The sequence below is a fragment of the Ammospiza caudacuta genome, chromosome 3 (genome assembly GCF_027887145.1).
Source record: "Ammospiza caudacuta isolate bAmmCau1 chromosome 3, bAmmCau1.pri, whole genome shotgun sequence".
In the NCBI taxonomy this organism is placed as follows: Eukaryota; Metazoa; Chordata; class Aves; order Passeriformes; family Passerellidae; genus Ammospiza; species Ammospiza caudacuta.
This window is the reverse complement of record NC_080595.1, coordinates 59,349,287-59,366,468: the sequence shown is the minus strand read 5'-3', so window position 1 is coordinate 59,366,468 and position 17,182 is coordinate 59,349,287. Positions and strand designations below refer to the sequence as shown.

At 38.4% G+C, this 17,182-nt stretch overlaps 1 protein-coding gene across 1 annotated transcript in view; it reads right to left on the bottom strand.

Annotated features, from left to right (window-relative positions):
• Window positions 1-8,078: 8,078 nt before the first annotated feature.
• Window positions 8,079-17,182, bottom strand: part of SYNE1 (spectrin repeat containing nuclear envelope protein 1) — a 280,833-nt gene continuing 271,729 nt past the window's right edge. The window contains exons 143-145 of the mRNA XM_058801698.1: window positions 16,985-17,074; window positions 15,102-15,160; window positions 8,079-9,066 (exon numbers count right to left, since the gene is read on the bottom strand). Of these exons, the coding sequence (XP_058657681.1) occupies window positions 8,826-9,066; window positions 15,102-15,160; window positions 16,985-17,074 (390 nt within the window). The 3' untranslated portion in view covers window positions 8,079-8,825. The remainder of the gene's footprint in view (window positions 9,067-15,101; window positions 15,161-16,984; window positions 17,075-17,182) is intronic.

Genomic DNA, 17,182 nt, shown 5'->3' with positions numbered 1-17,182 from the left:
CCAATATTAATGTCCTACTCTTTCTACTCACAGTTCCCTTTCATCCTTCAAATGTAGGTAGCCTTATATCCTGAAGGTTGTTTTGAAAGTGATTGTTGCCCATAAAGGGTACTTGGTTTTGCACTGCGTTAGAGACATATTACATTCTTTTGCATTCAAATGTGCCTAAAGAAAATAAATAAACAAAAATTTAGAAAAAAATATATGCTGCCATCTTGCAAATTAGAAAATTCTGCAATCCTGTGTGCCTATGATTAGAAGTCTGTTTCTTCAGAAAGTGCCCACTGAAAAAGGAAGGGATAGACTGCTGGTCACGAGACTTGCATTACCAAGCCACTTTATGTATTACCTTATTGTATGTACTATGAAACCAATGCTTTTGTGTGCACTATGTAGTCTGTCAATGCAAAGTCCTTTCTTTGGTATAGGCTCAGCTGTCATAATGTATTTGTCGAAGTATTCTGTTCTTTCACTGATGCATATGAAATTATTGACGTCTTTGGTTTTGGTGAGGTATATTTTTCTTTGTTTTGCGCCTAAAAAAGTTCTAAAAAAGTCTAAATAAAAAATCTGGTAGGCTACCTGATTGGTGCAAGATTTTCATCAATGTATTTGATGTTGAAAATAAAGAATTAATCAGAACACATTGTTTAATTTTGTTATATTTTGCATGTTTTAAAAATATGCTTCTCCGCTTATTGTTTTCCAGTGGGCAGCAAAATGGTGCACTGTTTTTGAAAGAATTAGAATGTGTCTGTTTCTGTGCATCTAAATGAAAGTTAAAACTGTTTCTTAGTTTCCTCACTTTCCCTGTAAAGAATCAGAGACTCCGTATCTAGAGTCAAAAACAAGCTAAGCGTAGTCTCTAGCAATCCTAATGACACCAAGGAAGTTAGCTAAGAACCTATTACGTTATGTGCTTTAATGTTCTTAGTATTTTGGTTACATTCCTTATTTTGGCTTGTGAAATAGATTATGGCAGAAGAGAAAAATTGTGTGAGTTTAGCCTTCTATAGTTGGCTGCCACTTCCCATGAGCTAGCTTACATCAAGGGAAATAGTACTCTTTTCCCAAGTGAAACAAATCCTCAGGAAAAGAAATTTTCTTGACTAAGGCATTGGGAAGGGATGAAGTGAAAGGAAAGATACTTTTATTAACATAAGACCCCTTTGAACTCAACTCTATTCTGTAAAACAATCTAAAAATTATATTTGGTGTTTTCAAATAATCAAACCAATAATCTATAGCATTTGCATACATACTGACATATTTCAATACTTGCAATATATATATGTATCAGTAACACGGAGAGAATATGGTCTCTATATTGATTATTTTTTAATCTATTTTCTGTGCTATGCTGGTTCAACATAGGACTATTGGCTCACAGGTTTTTTTCTTATATGAATATATACGTAAAACCTCTTTAGTTTTATGGGATGTTTCATTGTACTTAACTTAAAAGGAAAAAATTATAAGATGGTTACCTGGATTCCAAGTATCATCTCCATGAAAGACAAGACAGGCAATATACTTAGTTCATGCAAAACTTCACCTTATTTGCTTGTTAAAGCAAATAACCTATTCAGACTCTTAAAAGAATGCTGGGGACTGTTGGGATTTTTAAGTGCTGAGTAGAACAGAACAATGGTTCCAAATAATGTCATTGTTTTGCAATGCACTTCCACAACAAAGAACTTGACTGCAAGTTGCCTCTTTGGCCACAAAGGGCACATCAGAGTAATAGGAACTAATTGCACATGTACATGTGCTCATAATAAAGTAATTTTCAATGCTGATTCAAAATATGACACCATCTCATTTTAACCACAGGACCAAATGAGCACTTGCAGTTCATGGTGAAATGGCTTCAGAAGACAGTTGCTACATAATACTAAACTTAGAGATTTAACCTAAAAAAAGCAGCTAGATCAGAGAATATTATTGCAAAATCAAAAATATGGCGCTCCTAAATGAAGAAGTGCACAGATAAAGTTTGAACATACTTACCCCTGCAAAAATGGTAACAATTTGGATGAGCAAAGGATTGCACGCTGCCTGGGATTACACACTGAGGTTCGGCATTCTTTTGCCCATCCCTTTCTGCAGCATGACACGACAACACAGCATCACAGTGCAGTGAGCTAGGAATGTGTCGCTGGAGACTGTCTAGTCCAATTCCTGGCTCAGAGCTGGATCACCTAAAGCAGAATGCTCAGGGCCATGCCCAGCTGAATGTCAAACAGCCACAAAAGGAGATTCTTCTACCTCTTTGGGCACCCGTTTCCACTCTTTGACGATCTTCATGTTATAAAGTACTTTGCCTGTGCTCAGATGGAATTTCATGTGATTTAATTTGCACCCATTGCCTTTTGCCCTGCCAATTAGGACAACTGAAAAAGTCAGTCTCCCTCACTTTCATTCCCTCCCATGATGTGTCTTCTGTGATGGGAGAAGGTGGATGAGATGTCACCTTGCTCAGACACCCAGAACTCACCAGGACTAATGCCTCTGCAGCCAGGCAGGGCACATTTCAATAGTCAGGAGCCATCTGAGACTCCAGCTTCATTTCCAATTTTTTGCATCTGTTGGGTGAAGAAGTTTGAAAAATTATACAAGAAGGACATTCCTTTCTATTTCATTGCAAAGGTTTTGCAGCTAAAACTCCTGAGTCCACCACCCTTGCTTCCCTCACGACACACTCAACACTTGACAGAGCAGCTTCCCCAGGGGATCCTATATAGATGCACACAGCTGGACAAGTTGGCATCCCCCACACCCCTTCTTTCTCTTTTTGCTGACATGTAAGTGACATCTGTCTTGTTCTAGCATATTTCATTCTATTTAACTAATTAGTAAGGTAAGACATAATTAAGGCATTATCAAAGAAAATATTTGATTTGACTGCTTTTCTTTTCTGTTAATTCAGGCAATCCCCATAATGCAATGATAACAGCTTCTTCATGGGCTAAAGCCTCGGTATGCTCAGTCAGTGGGACACCCTCCCTCATTAAGAGCCTTTTGGCCACGCTTACTCCCCAAAATTAAATGATAGATTTAATTTTTTTTTCCTATCCAGAAACTGCAACATTAAAAGCCCCATGAAACAGCTGTTACTTAGGCTGGAAAAGCTTTACATCACCTTCCTCTGCATTACACTGCTTGTCTCCACCACCTACACAGTGAAGAGGAGAGGAAAATCCAAACATATAAAATAGCACTCATCAGAGTGCTCACATAGAAAGAATGCCCAAGGAAGGGCACTGCCTAGGTGTTTTTTCTTCTCCCCAGCCAGGCTCCAATTACTACCATTCACCACGGCATCCTGCAGACACAAAGGCTCAAGTGTAAAAATGGTCATGAAGTCTTCAGGAAAATTGACCATCAAAATAATAACATTTGTCACTTATCTCAGCAGGAACAAGGCTAACTAGCCCTCATGTCCCTTTAAGAACTTTGTGCTGCAGTATTTAGGTGTCATTCTGCTAATGTCTTCATTTCTGCTGGCATACAGGTGATATGAAATTTATCTCCTGCTGTCTTCCATTCCTGCACATTGTGCATAACTTCAGAATGCCGCCATTTTAAACAGATGAAAAATGTGCATATGAGGGAATGATGTGTTTTCAGGCATTTTTTAGCCAGATTTTGCAGTGCTTTTGGGACCAAGGTATTTAGCTTCTCTACAGAAAAAGATTGAATGCTACTGTCTAAGACAAAAAAGAATGTGACAAGAAGCAAATCTTTACATTTTTCACTCACCTCTTCAAAACCTGTGTCATCTATGGAAAGATGAACAAGTATGTTATACTCTAGAGAAGAGCAAAAAGTGCTGTCCATTTTGTGGTAAGAGAGCACATAAAAGCTTGAAAGTTTAGCCATTCATAGGAAAGCAGGAAAGACTGAATTCCAGTCTGTCCTCATAGGATTAATTTTTGCTTACATTAAATCTGAAATCTGAAATTTTTGCTTACATTAAATCTGAAAATAGGAAAAGAAACGATGGCTCAAAAATGTCTTGTTTGTTTATATGTATGTATATATGTATGTATGTATGTATGTATGTATTTATCTATCTGTCTATTTATCTGTCTATCTAATCTGTCTATCATCTATGTATCTGTCTCAACCAAAATCCTGCAGCATCATGCTTTCTTCCAGTACTTTTTTCTCCCCTTGCCCCCATAATCTTCGTACCTGCCAGCACCATGCTTCAAGTTTAGCAAAAGACTCAAAATCGCAACCATGGTTTAACTTGCAGCTCTATGGCCAGGAGAGCTTCCCAGACAATTTCTGAATTGTTTATAAAAAAAACAACTAAAGCCATGAATGTCCCACTTGGATAGCCTTGCGAACACTTATACAAAAAAGTGGACTCTGGTAGGTTTAATTCCAGCTGTTTTTTAAAACATCCTTTCTAAAAACAAAGGAATGGAAAAACCCACAATTTCAACATCCATAAGAGCAGTCTCCCAGGAATTACAACATGCCAGAAAACAAAAATTGGCCTGATTTGAGTAACCTGTGTGCAAGCTAGATCCACATCTGCATGATCCCTGACCAGAAGAGCTCTCTGGTGCACCTCTCCCTCCTCACCAAGGACACTTTTGATACAAGCAATGGACAATACTTTCCTAAAGCACCCTGTCTTCTGAAAAGTTAAATGTGCCAGTGTAATTCAGACATCACTGTGGTCAAATCCATTTGCTGTGTTTCAGATCTTTAAACAGATTCTTATTTGAACAAAGCAGTTTTGACCAATTTATTTCTGGAATGATATATTAGCTGGCACCAAACAATAAATGCTACAGCTTTCAGTTCCTATCTGCTTTTAGAGCTACCATCTAACAAAATTCAAATTTCTGTCACTTAACCAGGCTGTAGTCTATGACAAATCTTCAGTGCTTCAGCTAGCAGTTATTAATTTCCTTGTATCTTGTTTCACAGGTCTTTATCTACTCCTTTCTGGGAAGACAAATGAATTCTCTAAATAATTCCTATTTATTTATTTGGGAATATTATTAAAACATTCTAATGTTCTTAACATTATGACCACAGCACTACTTCTCACAAATACAGGTTTCGTGCCTAAGTCCCTCTGGGTCTAATTACAGCCAAACAGGGCAACAACAACAGAATTCAGCTGGCTATAGTGCATTTCACAACATGCTGCCAAGGTTAAAACCACTCAGCCAGTGGCCAGACAAGTTCCCTTATGGAGGGAACTCTATGCCTATAAAACACACACATCACCCAAAAGATCCCTCCCTGCACTCTCCTTTCCCCCTCAATTTACATGAATACTGCTTTGGATGAATTCTGTATTTGACTGCTGCCAAACCATCCAGCTTAAATCAAAACTCACTATCCTGCCTTTTTCCTTTCCATAACCTTTTGCTTTAAACACCAAATAAAATATGGTAAGTGCCAGAAAGAGAGCAGATCTGTGGTTTCTATTGCTTTAGAATCTATATTTCTTCTCCTTGACTTGTTCTTATTTCTCAGAATCCTCCTACAGTTGCTAGTCCTGATAGCATCTGTAGTTTGAAGGCTGTGAGCAACCAGTGTCGATTATGCCTTTGAATACACAGACACACATCCACTCAGATGCACATGATGATGATGATGAGCATGTTGAGAGATGCTATCAGTTGTAAACAGATCTCTCAACCACAAATAACACAAGACTGAGGGCCAGGGATGACTGCTCATAAGCAAGCCCAGTATCTTTGTTATCGTTCAATAGCCAGATGCAGAAAAACACTCTAACACTCTAAGGACAGAGAGAGCGATACTGCTCACAAGGTGTTCACAAAGCTGGAAGGGTGGCAAACCAGTGGTGAGGAACTATTGATCTGCTGCAGAAAGAAGCTGTTTTCGCTGCTGGAGCAGGGTGGGGAATAGGTAATGTGTATCATCATGCTCACAGCTATGAGGAATGAGGGCACACTACTTCTGTCAAGTTGAGATCATTTGTACTCCTAACATTGTCAGATGTCTCTAAATATCACTCTGCCTTCAGATTTTGCAAAGCATGGTCCACAAATGATGCTCCACAAAGAGATGCAGAGAGTCCAGGGTAAATTGTGCTCATTATTTTTCGCTATTATCAATACAAGCATAATGACACAGTGCCTTGATACTACAGTCTGAAGTCACTGAGCAACCTTTTAATACTCACTAGCTCTGAGGTGACTAAAAGCCAATAAGCAAGGTTCAGAGTTGCCAGGTATGTCTAGCTGGGGGGATGATTAAACCACTACAGAAGTGAATGCATTTATCTACAGTAGAAAAGGGGAAAAATATACAACATAGTTATGACCTGAACTCCCAAAGAGGCAGAGTCTACTTTCTCTGTGTGTGAACACAATGTCAATACAGATCCAGAGTTCAGCAGCTCCTCCCTTTCCTCATGCCTTGCAGGTGAGGCTCGAGGTGCATCACCAGAAATCAGCCCTTGTGTTTATAGAGCCCAAGTAGGTGACGCTTCAGAAAGAGGAGAGGTGTTGGGTTGCAGGCTTATCACAGAGACAGGGCATCTCGGATTCTAACTTGTGCACCATACTTAGAGAGCTTTAGCATCCCATTATCAGGACGAGAAGGATGCCCAGGCTGCCAAGCTGGCTAGTGCCACTGGCTGCAACGCTTGATACCTTTCTGGGTGTGTTTTTTTCCCCTACAGCTGCCCCTTTTAACCTGGTCTATGCTGTGGTGATAAATGCATATACTGATACCTTGTGGGGATTTGAAACTTAAGGTAGACTTCTGAGTCACTGGTGCACTTGGGATGGAACTTGAGGAGAGCCTGGCCACTTATTTAAATTTTGCCTTCTTTGTGTCAGGTTTTAGGGTCAAGATCCAATTCTGCAAAATCACATGTGCTCTTCCTTGTAGCCCAAATGTGTGTTCCTTATCTATGTCTACTGAGTGATTATGAATATTAATCTAGACTAGCATTACTTGTGAATAGCAATGAAGGAAACTCAGTCTTGAAAAGAACACATATTTGTGTCAGTCCAGACTTGTGTCTTGGACATTGAAAATATTCTGTAAGCATACAAAATCCTTTACACAAAAATGTTAATGTTACACTTATGTGGAAAGGAAGCATTATTTGGCTCTTCCAAATGCTGGAATTCAGCTTGTGGTTCCCTACCTCTGACCACCTACTCATAACAGCTCAAAGGATGACATGCCAAAAAGTAATTTTACATAACAGCAATTAATGTGCTTGTAATTTTTTTCTGGCCTTGTAATCTCTGTCATGCAAGCCAATATATTCTAAGCAGGACCACTTACTCAGAAGAAAAATTCACATTGTGTGTGTCATGGCTCCAAATTCCCCCAACTTGTTAAAGAGCAGTAGCTTAGAGTCATGCTCTGTATTTTTTTTCATAATTGAGAAGAATCCTGCTCTTTCAAAGTCGAGTTCTGACTGATAAGCTGGGCAGAGTGCCATTGAGTAGACTGCAAGTTTTTGCAATAGTTCTGGAAAGTTAATGAGTTTTCAATTTGTTCTCTTATTCTTCTATTTACACTTATGTTTTGGGCCTATTCCACTAAAATAATGATGGTTAAAATGTAAAAATCTATCTTGGTATTGAGCTGCTATGGAGAATATAAGGAATATCAGAATATCAAGTTTCCAGTATACCTACAGGAAAAAATCTCTTTCAGTGTGGATTGGCACAACTCCAATTGTCAAAGATTGCACATTGTCAAAATTTGAGTGCCTACACAGAAATACAGATGGAAAACATCCCATACAGGTGAGAGGGAACTTAAAGAAGCAGCTTGAAAAAAAGCAAAACCTGAAGTGATGAGCCATTAATCCAAAACATGTACTGGCTTCAATATCAGCACAACTTCTAATGTGATACTTTCCCATGTATTCTGCCAGCTGTCATTTTCCAGATCTTGTCATTCAAACATATACCTAATGCCATTAATTTGTTACAGAATTTTTTAATTCTTTTTTGAAGTGTATATGGATGTCTTCTATTTTTTTTTATACCATACATATCTCATTCTAAACTTAAAAGTTCCCGTAGTTGTCATTAAAAAGCACGTAGACAAAATATTTTATGGTATCTATAATAAATGCAAAGAAATCAATACAAACAAAACTTGGCTTAGCAAACTGTACATACATAAATATGTTGTTTTTCAACTTGACATTCAACATTTTTTCCTCATAAAAACTTCTGCAATCTTATTTATTACATCCATTTTTTTTTAAACCTTAAAAAAGTGCTTCTCAGATTTACACCTTGTGCATCCAAAGCAAAAGTTAGAACACCATGCCTGAAACAGAAACCACAGGGAATAATACATTGCCATACAAGATTCTTTAAAATTGTATGTTACAAATGCTCTAAAATTCCTTAAGCATTGGTTATTTTGTATACTGTAGATACTGAGAGGGTATTTAACAAAGACTGGCTAATGGGTTGTTTGGAGCAGCACACAGGAAAGGATCTACAGTATAAAGTCCTTGGCTATGCATAGTACAGGGCAATGACCTGGATATAAAGTGGCTAAAAGATCCCAAAAGCTGTACAGAAGAGGCTTCCCTCACATACACTGCATCCTCCTTAGTACCCAGGATGCAAGTATTGAAATGATGCTACTCAGGTAATACGTTGTGCACTTTGATACTGATACACTGATGTGCTTGGAGCCGAGTGCCAGCAGAGAAAGATTCGGGCACAGTAGTGACAACAGCAGACAGGTAAAGCTGCCATGCTGAACCCTGTCACCCTTTCAAACCATCTTGCTCCCAGCCAGCACTCCAGCAAGGGCTCCCGCTGTCCCACAGGTCTCCTTCACAATGGAGGAGGACCATTCATGTATTTCAGCATGGGGTGGAAAGAGCGGGCAAAGTTGTTTGCCATAGCACAGCTGTAATCCTCCTCGGTCATGGGCACCAGGCATGCCAGCCCGATCAGGAGCAGCAGGAGCAGCTGAAGTGGCAGAGCAGCTCTGAGGACTCTGAGGAAGAAGGATGGGCACCGCCACGCTGGCCCAGCCTCAGAAGGGGAGGAACCTGAGCCACCTCTTGTGGACCTGAGGAAAGAAGATGGGCAGTTGAATACACTAAAACATTACTGCAGCAGAGGTTGCCCTTGGGCCCTCAACCTCCCCTGAGGGCTGATTTACAATTTGCACAGACTTGGATTGACAACTGCAGAGGTATTTCTCAGCAAACATGCTATTTCCCTAAAATTTTAAGAGACCTCAGATTTCTAGATTGGGTAGGAAAACACCAAATGATCGCAATATAAGGGTCTTTGTGACCCCACAGCCCCTTTATAATTTTTGGGGAAGATTCTCCACTTAAAGCACATATAGCAAATGGGGAAAATAAAAGGTGGGCCATACCTGCCACATTTGTTCAATGCATGCTGCTATCTAAGAGGTGGGCCTTCTTGTTTAAAATGGCCAGTTGCATTTGATTTGCAGAAGTTTCTACATTTGTTTATGTACAAAGTATCCATGAGGGTATAATGCATTGAGATTGTTACATAATTTTCTGTCAATCAATACACCAGTATGCAGATAATGGGGACTTATTTTCTACAAAGCACATTGTGTTTTGCATCTTGCACAGAATCAGCAGTTAAAATCTATCTGCTCAACTGACTAGACATCATCACCTTCCAAGTGATTTTCTCCCTTATGTTGATGGATCTGACTTGAAGTGGCACATACCCAAATACGTCCATGCGGCAGTAGAGATCTAACACAAATATTTCCAAAGGGACACTTCCAAAATCCGTTCTATTATTTAATGAAAGATAAAGACATAAATTTCACATTTTTCTTTTTGACTGAAATTGTCAAGAGCTGAAAAGAGTGACTAGGAAAGATTAAATCTGATGGTCTCAGTGTGCTAATTAAATGGCATGGGAAAATACTGTCTTTCAGCACAAGCCAAAAATGGAAGAACTCAGAACCTTCAAGTACCTTGCTTCAAGAACTCTGCTATTAGGACATTAGAGCATGAATTTTGTCTCAGATATGTTGCTATAGTACATTGCATGGTTGCTATGATCATGAAGCTTCAGAAAATCTATAATTTCCTAAAGTTTAAGAGATAAAAAGTCTCATAAAGAGATGTGAGAAATCAGGCTTATTGGCTGTGGTCAAATGCTCCCCAGTAAAGTAAGTATGGGGTGATGTTTCCTTAGTGTTTCTTTGGCTTCCCCTTGTTCTTTTGATCCTGCCTCCCTGATAAATCTGACTCTGTGTGAGGAAGCATCCAAAAATAAAAATATCATCTTCAAAACAATGCCAGGCTTAGCAAGGGTTCCCTTTGCACATGTTCAGAAAAGAGTTATTTTTGTGCTTGAGAGTATTTTATTTTCTTGTTCATATATATATATATATATATATAGCACCCCACTATGAGGACTTCAAGAAAGCCAGGCAAATTCTAAAGTTCAGGTGGCCAACAGATACATAAACACTAATTTAGCAGATATGCTAAATCATTTGCTTGAACTAAATATTCCAGGAAGCAGTGATGATCAAAACATCAGATCTTGTGCTGTCTGAATCCACAGTATTGTAGTGCAGATGGAAAGCTGCTTATCGCATAACAAAGGATCACGTATTATAAAAAAGATATTGAAAGGACATGGCACATTAAACAGCACCAGAGATTCCATACAAAAGCTCAGTTAGATCAGGACTTCTACTGTCTGAGAATACCAAGACAGGAAGTTAATGGACTGAGGCAGGAACAAAGGGAACAAGGAGTGCTTAATTACTTTCCAAGCATTTGATTGCACAGCCTACCTATTTACAAGGCTCTCATTGTATAAACATTGTTAATCCAAATCAAAAAGTGACCACATTTCTGCAGCTGCTAACTGGTGTTAATGAGCAAAGTCATTTTCTTCATTGCTCCAGAATTACTCTGGGGCATCACTGGGTGTCAGAAGGGGAATTTCTAAACATCTGAATCAAAAGGTAGCAAAGTTTTTCTTTCTGGTTTTTCTTTTCTTTTTCTTATGCCTTTAGTAGCATGATCCAGCACTTCTTGCTTTGTGTTTTACAAAAAAGAATCGTAATGTAAGCTTGCATGGCTGATCTCAAAAGGAACACAAACTTTCAAAAACTAAAACAATTCACAGCAAACCATATTTTCTGCAGTGAAGTTGGGTATTGAAGAATAATACTGCATGGAAACAATTCAAAAAGCAAATAATGTAATGTTACAAAAACATCTTCAGAGGGGGAGTTATAAAAAGTTTGAGTGCTGTACTGCTTGTGTTTATGGCAGGCCCACCTCTGCAATCTACATAATTGGCTGAAATACTGAATGGGCCATCTTAGAATGTTTAATAGATTTGGTAAGGAGAGATGTTTAAAATTATACATTGTTAATAAAAAAAGCTCACTAGTTTTAAGGACAGAACACCTATTTACCCTGGCAGGAGAAAGGAAAGCTGAAGTACTGTGCTCCACTTTGGAGAAAAATCTAATTTCTGTTCTTGAGCTTGTCTCTTTAGCTGCCTCTTCTGACTGCTCCACCATTTGTCACACTGTGAGGAGGCAGAGAGGTAAGGCCATCTGCTACTCACTCCAGTACACAATTCCTATTTAGCAGATGAAAGAGGGAAGCACAGCTGCAATCCGGACCAACAGTGAGCTTCCTCGTGTCAAGAAATTTTATATATTAATCTAAGTGCAAGCAACAGTTACCCTTACTTTGAGAGTTTGTAATGTCAGTGATATTGGAACTCTTCTCTAAGCATTTCAAGAGGGGAGAAGCTAATTTACCAGGCTATACATAGGACGGTCAAAGCGAACTTTAATTTCAGCTCAGAGGGGAACCTTTTTGTAAAGATGATTGCTACTTTTTTCCCCCAAGGAAAATATGGTTGATGTAACCAATCTGTATTGCAGTAAGCATCTGAAAGCTATCAAAAAGGAATTTACCATTCAAGTGAAGCTGATAGAAATAAATAAAGTTAATTTACTGCTAAGTGACTAATGGAATGTGGAAAACAGGCTTACATTGAAAGAAGCACTGCTGGCCTAGTTGGATGCTATTTACTGCAGTTAATCAAGAATGGGCCTTAATTTAATATCTTTATTAAAAGACTACTGCACAAAATATAAGAACAGTAAATTTCATCTCTATGATGACAGATGCTGAAGGTCTTTGCAAATACCAGACAGGATTGGCTTCTTGCACAGAACAAAAGTGAGTGAATCTAATAAGTTTAAGAAACAGCAGTTGTATATGATATTTAAGTAACAAGCCCCAAGTGAGAGTGAGGGAGATAACTGGGAAAAGAATCATGGCAAGCCAAACCCAAACCTTGTGTTTGAGCTACTGTGTAGCCATGAGTTTATAATTTTGTGGGCAAAGGCACAAAGAGTGATGTGGTTTGGTCTGCTCCAGGAACAGCAAGTGACCTTTGAGGATCCACTAGTCACTTGGGGAGGCTTGGGGAGAGCAGGAAATGGAGTTTGGCACTATGGCACTAAGACCTGAACAGAGCTGCTCAAGAGAGACAATGTAAACACCCCTGAGCAAACTGAACCACTATTTTAATCTTTTCAAAAAAATTCACAGGCAAAGATCCAGGCGTGCACTTATGACAGCTCTCTTAAACTTGAAGAAAGAGGAATTGCTTTTTGGATTTTCTTTCTCACCTAGCACACAATTACTAATACTGCTTGGATGAGACTCCAGTTAAATCCACAATGTAATGTCTAGCTTAATCCTGCATGTGCACTATATTTGTCCGTCTTTTTGTGGTGATAATACAGAAGGCAAAGTGATATGACACTTACTATACACAAAGCATGGCCCCTCTAATTTTTTAGATGAAATTTCCTTCACAACTTCTTGTGTGATAAACCTTTTAGGATTGACTTTATTTCTCCTTTATACTCAACCCTAACAGGGTTTGCTGATCCAGTGCAAGATCAAACACAAAGTACTCTGATCAGAGGCATGTCAAAATATTAAAGAACACAGTGACAGCTTGTACCGCATTATCAGTTAAAACCGCATTATACATCAACCGCAACCTGTCTGGCTTGCGCATTTGATTAAGTTTCCTATTCAGCAGTGACTCATTCGTATTCCATGCTTGTCTGAATGACAAATTGAACATTGTGTTGTGCTGCTGCAAGATGTGTTAATAAACAGTGCTGGAAAGCCTTGACCTGAAAGGTGCCACAGCAATGCCACTGCTAGAGCAGGGGTTGATCCCCAAGCTGCCAAACATTGCTAGCTGCTCTTCGAGCCAGGGGCTCGCACCTACAACCAGAAACCTCAGAAGGCCGGCAGAAGTGGTTTGACTACACAGGAGAGTGGAAAAGCGCACACAAATGTGTTCCTTGAGTACAATGGTGCTAGTGCAAGCGTGCTGATCTGTCAAAAGCATCACCCCTCCTCCTTGCTGTTAGTGGATGCAGAGTAAAGTCCCTCTCCTCCCTTTTTTTACTCCCTATGAGAAACAAAATGCCAAGCTTCAGAGCAGACTGGAGCTGAAAAATTAGTTCTCCTTCTCCATCAGACAGAACGATGGAGTTTACATACATACCCTATTTTCTATCTGGTTTCCTCTTGTTTCAAAGGAAAAAATCCTTAAAAATAGGCAGCTTCTTAGTCAGTGTGGAAGCAGTAAAAAATACTTGTTCTATTTGTTATATGGTTTTACAACTATGCCACTCTACTCACAGTTCCTAACTACACATGCAAAGCAAACTTTTTAAAAGAAGTGTTTATTTAAATATCTACATGGTATACAGTTTTGCTCTTTACTTCATTTATAATGAGAATAAAATCTTAATTTTGCTCATGAAAAAATAATGTTCTAAGGTATTTTTTTGTCTGCTTGATTGTGGCTCAATCACTGTATTAAATCTAGTGTTCACTTCTTTGTTTGACTCTAACAGGAGTTATTTAAAAAAAAAATTACTTAATTTTGTGCTTTCTTCTTTCTAACATAAAATCTTTGACTCTAACAGGAACTATTTTACAAACAAATCAGTTAATTTTTGATATGCAGAGAATAAATGAGATTTAGGTTAAATGAGATTTAATATTAGATTTAATAAGAACAAATAGACCTTAATCACACTTTTTGATTATTTTAGCAGTGTGCAAGACACTGAAATAGCAAAAGATGTCCCCTTTGCACACGTTGTCTTGCTCCTTTGCTTTTTTAACTTTAGTTTTTTTTTTAACTTCATAATTGTTGAGGCTAGTAAACTCATCAGTGAAAGAGCGAAGGTACACACATCACACTGACAACAACAAGAATGCAGAAGCACTGTTAGCTGCAGGGATGACAGGTTGCTGGAGACACCGTGGAAAGCAAGAAGCTGTAGCTGCACGCCTGCTCTCTACTGGTCGGACAGAGATGGGGCAGTGCTGCTCCCGGAGCAATGCAGGGGTGCGAGCACTGGGTGAGCCATGGCAGTGTTAGCATGTTAGACTGCAGTTCGTCTGAGGAGGGGAGAGAAAGTGATCCCGAGTCTCAATACTCTCAGATTCTGACTTTTAGTTTTGAGTCTAAAGTATTGAAAACCCACAAACTGAACAAAACGTTTCAGGAAAAAAAAAAAAAAAAAGATAAAAAGAAATAAATAAATAAAGAAAAGGATGTTAGTATGTCTCATCCAGATCTGTGGGTTTTGTGAATTCGAGAATATGATATTGGCCTATTACCTGCCTTAATTTAATATCTAGAGGTAAAGAGGATGATAGAAAGTGTTTTCCATGAACTTACTAGCACTCCTCTTAAATCACATCAAAATAAAATAATCATTAAATATCATGAGTGTAAACACAGACTCACTCTGATTAGGCATATGAAAAATAAATGTTGGTTACATGGGATTTCTGTGAAGCAAAAGCTGCAGTTGTCCAAGGATTAGCCTGTATCTCTATTTAACAGAGAATCTGAAGTAATTGAAAATCCCTTTTGCTGAATGATTAACAAAAGGGAAGTTACCACTTGTGTAAGTCCTGACCCCTGATGGAGTCAGTGGGACTGAGAGGAACCACGGCCAATTTCTATCATCCTCTTGGCGTTCTAGAACAGAGTGCGGAAACCAGGAGAATAAGGTACCTGCTATGTGGACTGCTGACAGAGGGTCCAGGCTGTGAGAGACTACATTTGCCCCGTGGCTGTTTGCAATGAACAGGGGGTAAAGAAAGAAGAATGTTCAGTCCAGGCAAATAAAGACAAGCTACTGATGAAACTAAATAAAAAGTGCAGCAAAGGAAACATAAAAAAAAATAAATCAAATGAAGTGACCAATACCCATGAACAAGGAAACTGGCTTTTCTTTGCACCTAATTGGTTATGAAAATTATTGGAACATACATAGTGAAATCAATAATAACAGTTTAGACATTATTTTTATGAACAGTAGCTCTAGGTTTTACATAAAGTCTCTATAAATTTAGTTCAAATAATAGGCTATATGAAATAGATGTTATCTTATTAAATTGAATATGGAAAAATATATAGATTTTAAAATGCACATGCAGAAAAATTAAAATTCCCAAGGAAGAAAGGTCGAAGACCCTCCTTTGGCAAGTTTTGCCTCTCCTACACCCCACGATTTTGAAGGCCAAATAACGGTAGGGGCATTCTTGCACTCACAGCTATTTGCTGGATTATTTAATGCAGTTAGATGTGTATAATTCTCATTACATTTCTTTTGTATTAGTATTTATTTATTTAGCATCAGCATATTTGGCACTGAAATTCTGAACACTTTAGTATCACTTTAGTCTTCAAAATTGTGTGGGTGCAGAACCCAGAAGTTTGAAAACTAGACCCAAGGAATCATACAAATTAGCTATGAATTATGGAGGAAGAAAAAGAGTAGTAACTATATGAACAGTAACAAATTAAGAGACAGACAACTCAGTATTAAAATATTAAGATGAAACCTATGATAATTCTACATGCTCTCTAAACATAGATTTATGGTAAAATACTTCTTCATTTCCTGTAATGGTCAGGCAACCTTCAGTTACACCTGTGATATTAGAGTTATTAGAAACTATTTAGGTTTAAATTTAAAAGACAAAAGCATTGACCTCTGAAATAAAATGTTAAGGTTTATAATCTTTCTCCTTTGGAAAAGCCAGTATTCCTTTACATTCTCATACTAGCATCTAAAAGGAAACTAGTGAATGTAAACAAAAATTAAAAAAATAAATGAATCTCAAGAGCCATAGATTTATCAAGACAGAACTCAGAGGCTTTACAAAAAAGTGCAAATGGAAAAACAAAACAAAACAAAACAAAACCAGTCTGATTGTCTTAAGAACTAAGGAAAAAAGCAAATTAATCAACCAATAGAATTGCAGAAAAAGACAAAATAATTGCAGTTCCAATTTGGGCTCAGAGTATGGAAGTGTTAAGTATTAGGCATGTATTGCTATATTTCTTGAATTTTGTGCCAGCGATGTAAATGGACAACTCCAGAGTTGCCACTGTAGCCATTGATTAGGTCCTGCACAGCTAGCTGGTTTGAATAATGTTTTTGTGCCCTTCAGCTCTACTCAGCCATTCATCCAAAGTCTCAATAAGACCATCTGCAACCTGCATCAGAAATGACAAAAGAACTTATTGAGATTCTTGATGAAGCAGCTCTGAAGAGAAGGCCAAACAGAAATGGAGGACTGATTATACCAGACAAGACCAGACTTTGGGGTGCTGCCATCACTAGAGCAAAATACAAGAGACACGACATGCCATACCATGGTAAACCAACCACACTGACAGCCCTGGTTTCAGATAGTATTTACCACTTCTGATTTCATGCAGGATGGGATATGCAGCAGGGTTGGGGAAAGCAGCTGTGTTTTCCTTTTGGTTTATGCCATTTCCTTTCCTAACAAGTGGGAAGGGGTGATTTCCAGCTGGCTAGAACTGCTGTAGATATCTATAGTTCCCACCCAAGAGGTGGAAGAAAATAAATTACACAAAATTACCGTTCTCTGTCTGCTTGGAGTGCTTCTTCCAGATACAGGACTCACTGAGCCTGATGTGTCTAATTCATCAGAAGACCATGAGGACAATTCCTAAAGTTCAGAAGGAATGGAGCTCAGAAATACAGCAACTAGCCATACAGGTAAGCAAACTAGAAAAATTACCGAGTGAAATTCCAGCAGAGTTATTTCCAAGCCAAA